The sequence below is a fragment of the Huiozyma naganishii genome, chromosome 9 (genome assembly GCF_000348985.1).
Source record: "Huiozyma naganishii CBS 8797 chromosome 9, complete genome".
NCBI classification, from domain to species: Eukaryota; Fungi; Ascomycota; class Saccharomycetes; order Saccharomycetales; family Saccharomycetaceae; genus Huiozyma; species Huiozyma naganishii.
Window position 1 is genome coordinate 157,442 of NC_035930.1, and position 13,459 is coordinate 170,900.

At 47.9% G+C, this 13,459-nt stretch overlaps 6 protein-coding genes across 6 annotated transcripts; 3 read left to right on the forward strand and 3 right to left on the reverse strand.

Moving 5' to 3' along the window:
- Positions 1-118: 118 nt before the first annotated feature.
- On the forward strand, positions 119-5,083 carry DNF3 (aminophospholipid-translocating P4-type ATPase DNF3; the record flags this gene model as incomplete). The annotated part of the gene is made up of 1 exon (XM_022609757.1): positions 119-5,083. The coding sequence occupies one exon, from the start codon at positions 119-121 to the stop codon at positions 5,081-5,083; it is 4,965 nt and encodes a 1,654-aa protein (XP_022466121.1).
- Positions 5,084-5,350: 267 nt separating this feature from the next.
- Positions 5,351-6,010, reverse strand: HLJ1 (type I HSP40 co-chaperone HLJ1; the record flags this gene model as incomplete). Its single annotated transcript, XM_022609758.1, has 1 exon — positions 5,351-6,010. The coding sequence occupies one exon, from the start codon at positions 6,008-6,010 to the stop codon at positions 5,351-5,353; it is 660 nt and encodes a 219-aa protein (XP_022466122.1).
- A 196-nt stretch (positions 6,011-6,206) lies between these two features.
- Positions 6,207-8,462, reverse strand: CVM1 (Cvm1p; the record flags this gene model as incomplete). Its single annotated transcript, XM_022609759.1, has 1 exon — positions 6,207-8,462. One exon carries the CDS (start codon positions 8,460-8,462, stop codon positions 6,207-6,209), a length of 2,256 nt encoding a protein of 751 aa, XP_022466123.1.
- A 166-nt stretch (positions 8,463-8,628) lies between these two features.
- On the forward strand, positions 8,629-9,021 carry ATG16 (Atg16p; the record flags this gene model as incomplete). The annotated part of the gene is made up of 1 exon (XM_022609760.1): positions 8,629-9,021. The coding sequence occupies one exon, from the start codon at positions 8,629-8,631 to the stop codon at positions 9,019-9,021; it is 393 nt and encodes a 130-aa protein (XP_022466124.1).
- Positions 9,022-9,131: 110 nt separating this feature from the next.
- On the reverse strand, positions 9,132-10,658 carry TAF12 (Taf12p; the record flags this gene model as incomplete). The annotated part of the gene is made up of 1 exon (XM_022609761.1): positions 9,132-10,658. The coding sequence occupies one exon, from the start codon at positions 10,656-10,658 to the stop codon at positions 9,132-9,134; it is 1,527 nt and encodes a 508-aa protein (XP_022466125.1).
- A 903-nt stretch (positions 10,659-11,561) lies between these two features.
- On the forward strand, positions 11,562-13,157 carry KNAG0I00900 (pepsin-like aspartic protease; the record flags this gene model as incomplete). The annotated part of the gene is made up of 1 exon (XM_022609762.1): positions 11,562-13,157. One exon carries the CDS (start codon positions 11,562-11,564, stop codon positions 13,155-13,157), a length of 1,596 nt encoding a protein of 531 aa, XP_022466126.1.
- Positions 13,158-13,459: the final 302 nt, after the last annotated feature.

Consider the following 13,459-nt stretch of genomic DNA (forward strand, 5'->3'; position numbering starts at 1 on the left):
AGACTTTCCACTTGCGATACTAACAAGGCTGTAACCTATTGTTAACTAGGCACAGGAAAACGGCGCAGAAACTAACCCTATACACCGAGTGTTTGATAGAAATTGATACTGCGTCCTTATGCTATCCGAAAACCAGGATGTGAAGAGAAAGAGGGCCAATTCGCTTAGAACACAAATGTTCAATAAACATCTGTACAGCAAATTCACCGGTACTGCCACAGACGCTAATGACAGTAACGAAACGGAAGAGGTTGAACTAGATGAAGTCGAGAACAATGAAGGGAACTTTTCCTCGAGTAACGGATTTTTCGCTATACAAGAGGATCTTTTCGAGGACGAAGAAGACGTGCAAGACGGCCTGGAACAGAAAACGCCGAACAAATCGCACAAAATAAACTTACTTACCAGGATCTTGGACTTGTTTTTGGATAGAAGGCGAATGTTGCGTTCCGAAAATGGAAGACATATACCCATATCGTTAGATCATTCCACGGAAGAGTATACAGGTTTTGTACACAGCAAAAGCGGCTTACTTATTGATGAGCGAACTAACAGACCGTATATCAACAACGCTATAACATCATCCAGATACACAGTATACTCTTTCCTGCCGAAACAATTCTTTGCACAGTTCTCTAAGCTTGCCAATACATACTTCCTGGTGATTGCCATTCTACAAATGATTCCGGGATGGTCTACGACTGGTACGTACACAACCATTGTCCCTCTTTTGATTTTCATGGCGATATCCATGGCAAGAGAAGCATACGATGATTTCAGGAGACATATACTAGACCGCGCGGAAAACAGGAAATTATGCAAAGTTTTAGTAAAGGATCGAAGGACAACACCTGAACTGGACTCGACTGATCCAAACGAGACTGACTCAAAAGATCAAGGTACCCACTTCACAAATTTCAAACTCTTAGCGAATAACCACAACGTTTATCTTGCAGATACCGAATGGAAAGACCTAAGAGTAGGCGACTTCATACTGTTGCAACAGGATGAATGGGTACCTGCAGACATACTGTTACTAACTTGCGATGGAGAAAATAACGAGAGTTTTATAGAAACTATGGCGCTAGATGGTGAAACAACTCTGAAAAATAGGGTGCCACATCAAGAATTGCACAAGATAGCTTGTTCCGCTTCAGGGTTGGCTAACATTAATGCAAGAATGACATTGGAAGATCCCAATAACGATTTGTATAATTTTGAGGGTAATCTAGAACTGCACGATACCCAAAACAACACGTTGAAAGAATATCCGTTGGGTCCCGAGAACATTGTATACAGGGGCAGTATAGTAAGGAACACACAATACATCGTTGGCATGGTCATATATAGTGGTGAAGAAACAAAGGTGAGGATGAATGCAATCAAAAACCCGCGGACGAAAGCGCCTAAGTTGCAAAAACAGATTAATATAATTATCGCATTTCTGGTGTTTGTCGTTGCAACAATATCTTTATTTTCTTATCTAGGACATGTCTTGGCCAATAAGGGTTCAATTGATGGAAATAAAGCATGGTACCTATGGGAAGAAGATGCGGGCCCCGCAGCAACTATCATGTCATTCATTATCATGTATAACACTATGATCCCACTGTCGCTATATGTTTCCATGGAAATCGTAAAAGTGGCTCAGAGCAAATTGATGGAGTGGGATATTGACATGTATTACGAAGAAACGGACACCCCATTTGAAGCAAGAACAGCCACTATTCTAGAAGAGCTAGGACAGGTGTCGTACATATTTAGCGATAAAACAGGTACGCTAACAGACAACAAGATGATCTTCAGAAAATTCACACTATTGGGATCTTCTTGGGTTCATAACATCGAACCCGCAGAATTAAATTCCGAAGAAAGTGGCTCAACTGATGTTGATATGGTTTCAGTAGACAATCAGAACATTTTGAACAGTTCTAACTTGGCTTCCCACATTAACAGACCCAATGAGATCTACAGTCACCATAGTCCTCGAACCTCCATAGAATACAAGGGTAATTCGTCAGCTACATATGCTGGAAGACCCAGCATGAGTTCGTTATTTGCGAAACAGAACCAATGGAGCGCAAAGAAACAAAGTTTACAAAACAATTTTATCACTCCCTTAACAGAAAACCTGAAAACTACTTTTGACTTGATCAAGTTTCTACAGATGTATCCAGATATGATGTTCTCCCAAAAAGCAAAATTTTTTATTTTGTCAATAGCATTGTGTCATGCTTGTATACCGAAAAGGGCTGACGGAGTGGATACAGAAGATGATGTGATTGAATACCAGTCCTCTTCTCCAGACGAATTAGCATTGATAACAGCTGCAAGGGATATGGGCTACGTTCTTACGAACAGAAGTGGACAGACTTTAACTATTAAAACGTATCCTAATGGCTTTGATGCCTCCCCTGTTCTGGATGAATATGAGATACTTAATTACATTGACTTCAATTCCCACAGAAAGAGAATGTCAGTGTTGGTAAGAGTGCCTAATGAGAATAACAGAATACTGCTGATATGCAAAGGTGCAGATAATGTCATCTTAGAGCGTCTACACAACAAAGATCTTGCGTTAGAAAAGCTAAACGATATTAATGACGTTGCAGCTGAGCGGAAAGAGGATGAGGCGGAACTTGTAATTCAACAAAGAAAGTCTCTTGAAAGGGTCGCATATGATGAAGGTATACCGCGATCATCTTTGCGTGGTTCGATGTCCAACGATGGTAGAGCCAGTATGTCTTTACAGGCGATCCGAAAGAGCGTTTATCAAAGGAACAAGAAGATTGATCCCGAGATGCAGATCGACACACTCGACGATGTGTTGGCTACTGTCAGAAAGGGCAGCAAAGACCTCGATGCTGTCGTTAACAAAAGTCGGAAATCCCTACATTTGCAGCAACTGAACAAATATGGCCCCAAAACGTCTATTGACATGAAGGTTCAAAACGAAATAGGTAATAATTTTAGGAGGAATGTCAAAGAGAACGCAGAAAGACCAACCTCAGTTTTGGAGTATATTGGTTCTGATGAGTTGATGCTAAATGAAGAATACGTGCTTGAAAAAACTATCCAAGCGATAGACGATTTTTCCACCGAAGGACTGCGGACTTTAATGTTCGCATACAAATGGATCGATAATAACTCATACAATTTATGGAACAAACGTTTTCATGCTGCTCAGACTTCATTAAACGATCGTAAAGTTAAAACAGACAGAGTAGGGGCTGAAATTGAACGGGACTTATTCATCTTAGGTGCCACTGCAATAGAAGATAAGCTACAGGAAGGTGTTCCGGAGACCATTGAAAAAATAAAGCGTGCTGGTATTAAGCTATGGATGTTAACCGGTGACAAACGTGAAACAGCCATAAATATTGGATACTCATGCAAATTAATATATGACTACTCCACCGTTGTCATTCTAACAACAAACGATGAGAATATTATCTCGAAGATGAATGCCATAAGTCAAGAGCTAGATTTTGGTAACATGGCTCACTGTGTTATAGTCATAGACGGAGCCACTCTGTCCTTTTTTGAAAGCAACCCGACTATGATGTCCGTGTTCGTTGAACTGTGTACCAAGACGGATGCAGTTATATGTTGTCGTGCCTCACCTTCTCAAAAAGCTCTCATGGTAAGCAACATTAGAGAAACCAATAGAAATACGGTTACCTTAGCTATTGGTGATGGTGCAAATGATATTGCCATGATACAAGCAGCAGATATCGGTATCGGTATAGCTGGGAGAGAGGGACTGCAGGCATCCAGATCAGCTGACTATTCTTTTGGTCAATTTCGATTCCTGTTGAAGCTGTTACTTGTGCATGGTCGCTACAACTATATCAGAACTGCGAAATTTTTGTTGTGCACTTTTTACAAAGAAGCAACATTCTATATGACTCAACTGATCTACCAGCGGTACACATTGTTTTCTGGTACCTCGTTTTATGAATCGTGGTCTCTGTCCATGTACAACACTTTGTTCACATCGTTGCCCACAATTTGTATTGGAATGTTTGAAAAAGATCTGAAGCCAATCACACTGCTTACTGTTCCAGAATTATACTCATTTGGTAGATTATCAGAGGGGTTTAACATTTGGATATTTTTAGAGTGGCTGTGCCAGGCTTCCGGGAATGCCTTACTGGTTACCTTTTTGAATGTCATCATTTGGGGGGAAACCTCATTATCGGACAATTCAATGTACCCACTAGGTGTTGTCAATTTCACTGCCATTATAACATTAGTTGCCGTCAAGTTCCAGTTCTTGGAAATGAGAAATAAAAACTGGCTTGCATTTACTGCGTTTATCCTATCTGCCGGTGGATGGATTGTTTGGGTATGTGCACTACCTGTTTTGCATAGGACGAACGGTGAATACGACGTCAAATATGGGTTCTATCACCATTTCGGCAAAGACATAACGTTTTGGTGCACCTGTTTAGTGTTGACCACGTTACCACTAATCATCGATGTCGTGTATCAAACTGTGAAAAGAATGCTATGGCCTTCAGACGTGGACATTTTCGCCAATTTGGAGAAGAAAGGTATTGTCAGAAAGAAACTGGAGCTGGGTGCATACAATGAGATGAGACAAGGCTGGACTTGGGATAAAGACCCAAACTTTTTCCAAAGGTACATGAATGCGATCTTTGGACCATCCCAATGTAAAAGGGCGCCCTCCAACGGGAGGTCGAGGGCCGACTCTTATCTAAGTAGTGACGAACAAACGACGACCGCACCAAGTTCTATTGAGCCCCGGTCCTCAGACATTACTGTGACCTCATGGCCCTTGCATATGAACAAGTTAATGCCTGGCACCTCAAAGCCAAACATGGACGACTACGAAGTTTTGCCCAGTGGGAAGATTTTAAAGAAGGATCTGCTCGCTGAGGAAGCGAACGAGGAAACACAGGCAATGTCACAGTCCCAACACTCAGATCCTGCGAGTTCTGAAACCAACAGCGGGACAATAACGAGGAAGATTACTAAGAAATTGAGATTTAAATCTGATGAAGTCACGGACGAGGAGGCTCACAAAATTATACAGGAAAGGTTGAAGAGTCTCGAATGAAAGGAAAAGAAGCAGTACTGTTTAGTATATACGTTGAATGTACCCAACATCTGTGTAAAACGTTTTCGGACCTTACCCATTTTGTCCCATCTCTCTATACAAATCTTTTGAGTGGGGAAGTAAAAAAAGTTGTATACAGTTATTTTGTCTATGTTCCCTTCCTTCTGCTAAAATAAACCGATGAATATGTTTTGAGAATGCTTATTCAAGGCTTCTCCAGCTGTCTGATGCTCTGTTCCTACCCGTTACAGAATATGGAGGGGGATATTAACCGAAGAGTAGTCTCTCCAGTACTGGGAGTAGGAAGAAGAAGAGGAGTGGTAGCAATACTCTCAGTATCTCCTGCCATCTTGTATCTGTGTCATGTGCACGTTGTCTATTCGCCTGCTGTCGTTGCCTCCTTGCAAACTCTCCACTATGGTTCCCTGGGCTGTACGTCCTGAACCCGCCTGGTCCAAACGAGAAAGTGGTCCCGCCCTGGTTCATAAACGGACTGCCACCACCAAAGGGCCCACCACCCCCGCTCATTTGGAACAGAAAGTCAAATATATCATCTGGAGTCGCACCCGCACCGGCAGCGTGGCCATTCGCAAAGAACGGCGACCTGACGCCACCGTCAAACCCACTGGGCCCACGCGATGGCGCAGATCTGTCGTCGGGATCTCTCCCCAACTGATCGAAAAGTCTTCTTTTATCCTCGTCCCCAAGCACCTCAAATGCCCGATTTATCACTTTGAAGGCCTCAGCGGACCGCGGATGCCCGTTCTTGTCCGGATGCAGCTTGATCGCCAGCCTCCTGTACGCCTTCTTGATCTCATTATCAGACGCCGTGCGCTCCACCTGCAAAACCTCATAAAACTCGGATTTGTCCCGGGAAAGAACCTCCAGCGCAACTTTCTCCTGCTCAGCTGTATAATTACTCGTCATTACCGGTTCCGTACCCAGGTTAAACGGTTCTCTGCCCACTGCACAACTCGCATCTGTCCCGGCCCGTTTAATTTGCGTCACAAAATACGCCTTTAAACTGAAAAAACCGTTGAACGCAACGTTTAACGCTGTGGGTGGCTGGGTAAGCGGCGGACTGACCGGTCGATGACCAGCGACAGAGGGTACCCTTGCGCGGTCAGCTGGACTGCTGAAGGTCTGCGATGAGTTGGTCCGCGGAGCTGTAGGTTGCGAGCACGCTGAATATCCTTTTCAGCTGGATGAGCCCGCGCGTCTGCGGGTCCCAGAGCTGGTATGTATTCCATAGGCGAACGACCCTCGCAAGCGACTCTCGTGCGTCTCTGTGGAATACTGTGGCTGCCGTGGGCGTGTGTCTTGCCTGTGGATATTTCCCCTCACTATCTGCTGCCTTATCGTGCGCCCAGGTGACTTTGAAAGAGATCGTAGTAGGCGGTGGCTGGACCGGCAAATTTCTGACAGTGGACAGTTTCGTGAGAGTCTCGTGAAGTTTCCATACGAGGTCGTACTGGTTGGCCGCGTTGAGGATGCTCTCTTGCGTGGTTCGGTTGTGTAGCAGAGAGACGTGGCGCTGTGTCGTTGGCGTGCGCGTTGCCTGCGTACACTTGACGAAATTCCGGTATACGTCGTTGTCGTCGTAGATGTCGCTGTATATCTGGACCAAGTCCGGTGCTTTGAGTGTCTGGTAGTTGACGTACTCCAGAAGGTTATGAACCGTGTCTGCTGTTCTTGGTAGACCTCCGTCGGTCACGGATTCCTCACCGGCCCATTTCAGAGACATCTCTTGCATCCAGATTTTCAAGTGGTTCTGACGACTCTTCTTTATGCTGAGCGCCAGCGTGTTCTCGTTAAAGGACCGCGATATGAAGTAGGGGCTGATCAGTTTGAAGATCGGCACAAACTCCACTTTCCCCAAGTTTATCATCAGCAACAGCTCGTTCAACAGCTCGATCTCGAACAGCCGCGATCGGGGGACGTTTACCTCAAACTCAAATTTGGGCGTCTTGATGTGGAAATCCGGAAAATTCTGCTCCCGGGGCTCCCTAGTGTTCATGTCCAAGTACGTGGAATGGCACCACAGGTTTCTAATAATCTTTGGATGGAAATAATCCATGGCCAATTTCTGCGTCATTGTCATAAAGTTGTCGTAAACGGAACTGACCAGATTGATCCTCACACGGGGGCAAAAAAAGCAAAGCCAGTCAAATAGTTGCTGTATTCGTCTTGACTGTTTCGAGTCCATATCGCTGTACCCCTTGATTCGAGACAACAAATCGGACTCCTCTTTGGTTAAACCTGCGAACAGTTGTTTCTCCTTCGCTTGTTCTAACCGGGCATAATCTAACTCAAGAGCGTTATCGTTGGTTCCACTGGTTGTGTCTCTTCCCTCTGTCGCCTGTGGATCCACACTGTGATCCCAAAATCTGTAACCTTGTAGGCACGAATTGATGCTCAGTAAGCCAATGCGAACAGTTTGTCTATCAAGTCCGTATTTGTCGCAACCTCTCATTATGTAGTAGCATAACTCAATTGCCAGGGGCACACTATGGTAGACACCAATAAAGTATATGTTATGTGCCCCCTGGAGGATATGTTCCCAATGTTGTAAGAGGAATTTACACTCTTCCAAGACATCCTCCTGTTGCTTTGTATCTAAGGGACATTCAAAGGATAAGCTAAAAATCTGTCTCTCCTTAACACGGTAACTTGATATTGGACTATCTCTTATCTCGCATGCTAATTTCTTGGACAAGTACTGTGCGGTTCTTTGCTCCTTGAGTGAGTATTTCTCGTATTTATCCGGGAGCCATCCGACCATTGATATAATGACCGTCTTCTCAATAACCACGTCATCCTCGTTACCGTCTACACCATCGTTGTCTTCGTTACCAAGATCGTCAGCAAACGGTACAGGGTCCACGGGAGGTTCAGCAAACTTGCTGTTCAAATAAAGATGCGTCTCGTTCCTGAAGTGATAGTACTCCTTTACTGCATTTGCGATCCGCGTCGTCAGGGGCATGGTGTGCAGGTACTGCTCTGGGCCATCGCCAGGGAGCAACAGCGAGTCCCGAATGTAGACCTGGTGTCCAGCATGTAGGTCCATCGGGTATGACGGCAGCGGGAGTGGGCATCTCCCGGACCCGGTTCCAAACACCGCTGCGACCCCGGGCTGTTTCGTCCACTCCTCCGGATCACTACTCACACAAGACAGATCCTCGTACCAGCACCACGAACTGCCACGGGCATGGATCTGCTCTCTCGCCTGCTGCTCCAAGTACTCGATCTGCTCCCCCTGCAACTGCGAGTACCTCGTCGTATCGTCCACGGTCACGGGCGGAAATAAACCGCCCCGTGCACCAGCGGCACCTCTACCGCCGTACCACCATCGCGAGTACCAATGTCCCTGGTCAGCCATTGATCAACTGCCACAGCTGCGTTCGTTGTCGTGCACTCCCTTGGCTCCCACCAGCCCTCTGTAGCGCCAGCTTCTTCAACACCAGTGTAATATATATCAACGTCATAACGAGCCCCTCAATGGAGGAACCTTTAAAGGTGAGATCTGCCCAGTCGTGTGCCGTTGGATGGAGCGTTATGAGAGGGCACTAGTGGACCGTGACAGGGCAGAGCAGTTGCACAGTGAGCTGTTCCCCGCCGTTGCGGACGGTGGCTTATCACTCGGACCCGAGATCGGCAGCTCCCGCGATGAGGAGACGACGTCGTTGCTACCGCAGATGAGACAGCTGCTTGCCCAGCGAGACACGACTATCTCCCAATTGAAGGAGGAGAGGGCTACGCATATGAGCCAGCAGGTACACTTGAACGATGTGATCCTGGGGCTCACTTTGGAGCGGAACGTGATGGAGGACAAGCTCAAAGTACTGCAGCGGGAGTATAAGGAACTGGTGACCCGCTGGCTGGCCAAAGCACAGCAAGAAGCGGATTCAATGAACCGCGATGTCGAACAGCACAGGTAACCACTGGGAGAAATCCCTTGGGTTGAAACTGGATAAGTAACTTCCTTCATCGTATACAGAAGCACATAATAGTACATACGTTCTTACATTGACGGGGCATCGCGCCCACATCATCTTCTCGACGGCTTTGTGACTGATCCGCCCGTTGCGGACCCCGCTGCAGCGGTCCGGTCCTGGGCGATTGCGTTCAGTTTCTGGTGGTATGCGCTGGTGCCGTTCCACTTCCGTGTGGACCGGATCTCGTCCGTGGCGTACCCTGGCAGCCGGATGTTCCAGTTTCTCTCGAGGTGCAGCTGCACGTCCCTCGCCTCGAGCGAGTCGCTACCACGATGTTTCGCAAGACGGCACGCAAACGCAGTGACGTCCGAGACGAAATCGTCCGCGAGGTCCAGGAGCAGCTGCTCGACGTCGCCGTCCATGACGGTCTCCCCATCGCCCTCGTCGACACCGACGGTGCGCACGAGCTCGCGGAGTTTCCGCTTGGAGAGGACCCGGTCCGTGTCCGCCTCGTACACGGGGATCTTGACGTTCACGGGTGTGTTCAGTGCTGGAGCGTTCATCCCAGACCCTCCTGTGATCGTCGGTCTGTTCACTTTGTACGCGACCTGTGCTGGCTGCACGGTATCGATGCTCTCCGGGATCGGCACGCTCGGTTCGGACTCCTTGAATATCTTGTGCTTCGCAGGGTGGTTTGCTGGGACTGTCGGAGTTGCACTTGGTGGGTGCCCTGTAACGTTGCTGTTGTTACCGCTACTGTTTGAGTTGCTCTGCGTGCGCTGCGGCGGCTGTGATTGAGGTAACTGCGTTTGGGATTGCGATTGCGGCACTGGAGTCTGCGCCTGCTGTGGCACAACGGGCGGTTGCGATTGTGATTGTGACTGTGCTGCTGGAGACTGCGATTGGGCCTGCGCTTGAGCCTGGGCCTGAACCTGAGCCTGTTGTGACGATTGTGCCTGCTGTGCCGTCCTTTGCAGGATCTGCTGCAACTTGGGGTTCAGCTTGGCACACTCGACGTAGAAGTTCTTCCGCGATAGCTGGAAGTTCACTTTGAGGCTGTTATGTTCCACGGTAAGCTGTCTCACCGAGCGCAAAAGCTCGTTCCGCTTCTCCGCCAGCTGTTGCTTCGCGCTGCGGTCCTGCTGCTTGTTGATCTCCGCGGTGAGCTTGTCGATATTCTGCTTTAAGTAGTTGTGCTTGTCCCTGATGCTCTTGGCCTTGTTTTGGAAGTTCGTGGCGATCTTATCGTACTGTTGCACCTGCTCCGGGGTCAGCGCCTGCCGCATGGCCATTGCCAATTGTGTCGCAGCTGTGTTCCCGGCGCCACCACCACCACCAGCAGCAGCTGGTGCGGTAGCAACATTCCCCGTCGCACCATCCGCTGTGCGTTGTTGCGACTGGGCTGCAGCTCCAGCAGAGGCGCCTCTCACGGAATCGTACACCGCCTTAATCTTCGCAGCCCGCACGAGAAGCTGTTTCCCTGCCTCTGTGGTCTCCCCAACCCTCTTGGCCTCCCCGACGAACAGTTTGAACCTCTGGGCCAGCTCCACGAGCTGCTGCTGCGGGGTGCTGGCACTGCCGGCCGCTGGAGACGCCGGGGTGGCAGCACCACTGTCGTTTCCGTTGTTCGCATCAGCCATCGTAGAGTTCCCCTTGAGCGACTGCTGTGTGGCAAGTGGCTCTGTCTTTCACTCCACCATTGCACTTGTGAAGAGCTGCGACGGTTTTAGATTTAAAATATTTTGAGTCCCAAGAGAAGCTGCTCTGGGGGAAAACTACTCGTTAAAATGCAAGACGATCAGCTGGTTACTGGAGATGAGACCCGTGCAGCATCTTGTGTAGAGGACTTGCGATGTTAAAGTCAACAGGGGCTTTCCTTGTGTGAGTTTTTCGGGTTTGGGGGTCGGTTTATACCATTCGAAACATCGGTACTGAAAGGGGGAAGACATGTAAGGGTTTCAATGTACCTCTGTGTCTGCATCTGTGTCTGTATCTGCATTGCATAATGGTCGAAAATGGGCACATGATTCACTGATTATATTACACACACTTGCGCGTTAGCTGCTATGCGTACAATGCGGAGGATCTCAAGAGGCTTTTGGAGTGATTGCCCACTTCGTGGTTGAGACCACTGGGCCCACGGTGGGGGGACACAGCGATCAAATGAACTCCTGAGGGTGTGCTGTAAATCAGATCTCCGGTTTGCACTCCCTGTGCTCGTTTTCCCGCACGGTGGATGAAGTGCCATTCTTTTTAGTTTTGTTGCCCCGCACGCAACATCACCGATGAAGAGAAGAAGAAGTTGTTGTACGGCGGACACAAAGATAACTACGGACCATCTCGACGACAAGTAAACATATATTGAGTTCCGAATAACCATCCATGTTGTTGTTGTTGTTACTGCGACTGTCCCTCTCCGCATTACTACGGCGCCGACGCTGCTTGGCACTTTAGCTGACTGATAAATATATAACAACATCCGCATGACATCGAGAGAGGGAAGTATACTGGCCTTCTGAGGCTGGTGTGTTTAGAGTCGCAAAATGTCAATTCTTCAAAGAAGTATGTTATTAAAAGAGCTGATTGTGAGTTTATGCCTCGGAACTGCTGCGATAGCCAGCGTTGTGAAGTTACCCAAGAAGTACGTTCAGATGGGGTTTGACAAGAGTTGTACCTCTGCGACAGGGGATATGGTGTTCGCTAAGAGGGACGGTGATTACGTTTTGGTCGACCTTATTAATGAAAAGATTTTGTACACTGTGCAGCTCGCTGTTGGTACTCCGCCGCAAAACATAACTGTGAGTATAAATATTGGATCGGCTGACCCCTGGATGACTTCTCCCGACAATCCGTACTGTGAGATTAAGAAACACAGTGGATATGAGAAGCAAGTCGGGGCTAACACTAGTGTCAGCTTGTTGTCTTCTCTGAGTAACGATCGCGTCACAATGTCCGGCACAGTGACAACTGGTACGTCGTCAAGTATGGTGCAACCCATCATCGACTGTACCAACTATGGCACTTTCAACCACAGCAGCTCGTCATCGTTCAAGAACAACGGTACGAATTTTACTATGTTTTATGCAGATAAAACTGGAGCGTCCCGGTTTTGGGGCACTGACGTTGTAAGAGTAGAGCTTCTAGAGATTCTCGACATGTCGTTCGGTGTGGCCAATGTGTTTAACGCAACTGAAGGCGTGTTTGGCATTGGGTTCCCATCCTTAGAAACGACCAACATGTTTAATGCTCGCATTGATCCATACTCCAGTTATGAGTACGCGAACTTTCCGCAGGCATTAAATAACCAGGGCTCCGTAGACAAAGTGGCGTACTCTCTGTTCTTAAACGACTCCCATGCAATGAAAGGGTCTGTTCTTTTCGGCGCCGTGGACCACTCGAAGTACCGGAACGATCTGTTCACTGTCCCCTTAGTCAACGATTTTAGGGACAAAGGTATGGACCATCCGCACTATTTCAACGTTTTTAATGCACGGCGTGGGTGTCCAAACAAACGGCGTCCCCAGAACCGTCGCCACGACGAATTTATAGTCGTACTAGACAGTGGAGCTACTGTCTCGTCCCTGCCGACTAAATTGGTCGACCAGTTGGTCCAAAGTCTGAATGCCACTTTTGATGAGGAGCTCAACTCTTACACTTTGAAGTGTCCCTCAAAGAAGGACACGAGTGTCGCTTCCTTTGATATTGGGCGATTCCATATCGATGGCCCGCTGAGCAACTTCGTTAGAAAATACGAAAAGAACAAGTGTATCTTGAGGCTCGACCCTGCGGACAATCAGCCGTACATCCTGTGCGACAATTTCCTATCGAGAGCATACGTCGTGCACGACCTGGAATCCTACGAGATCTCTATGGGCCAAGCCAATACGGAGTATGCACCCGAGCAAATCGAGGCCATCAAGAGCAAAGTCCCGGGAACAGTGAGAGCACCCTCTTACGACAAAACCTGGGGAAACGGCACGGACGTTTCTCCGAGCGGCAACATCTACACCGTGTCAACGAACGGCACCTCGACCACGACCCAGTCCAGCAATGCAAGAGAGAATCTCGGTGCAGTTAATGCGGTGTTCACCTCCGTGGCTACAGCCATACTCACCCTCATCGCGTCTCTCCTACCGTGAACGGCCCACCCCACGAACAGCACAAACTGCAATAACCATGAATACATATGTATATACTACATGAAAACACCCAGACACCACACTTAAAAACGCCAAGACCTTTCGAGGCGCGAAAAGAACAATAGAAATGACGTCATTTTTGCCAAAAGGAGGTGAAAAATTTCTCGACGAAAAAACGCGATATTTTTCACTTCTGTTTCGAACTGCGAAGATCAGAGGACGAACCTTTTGGGTCTTCTTCTGGGGCAGTTGGGAGGGCGTGCGGTCTATATATACCGATACGGGGGGAGTTAGGAACACGT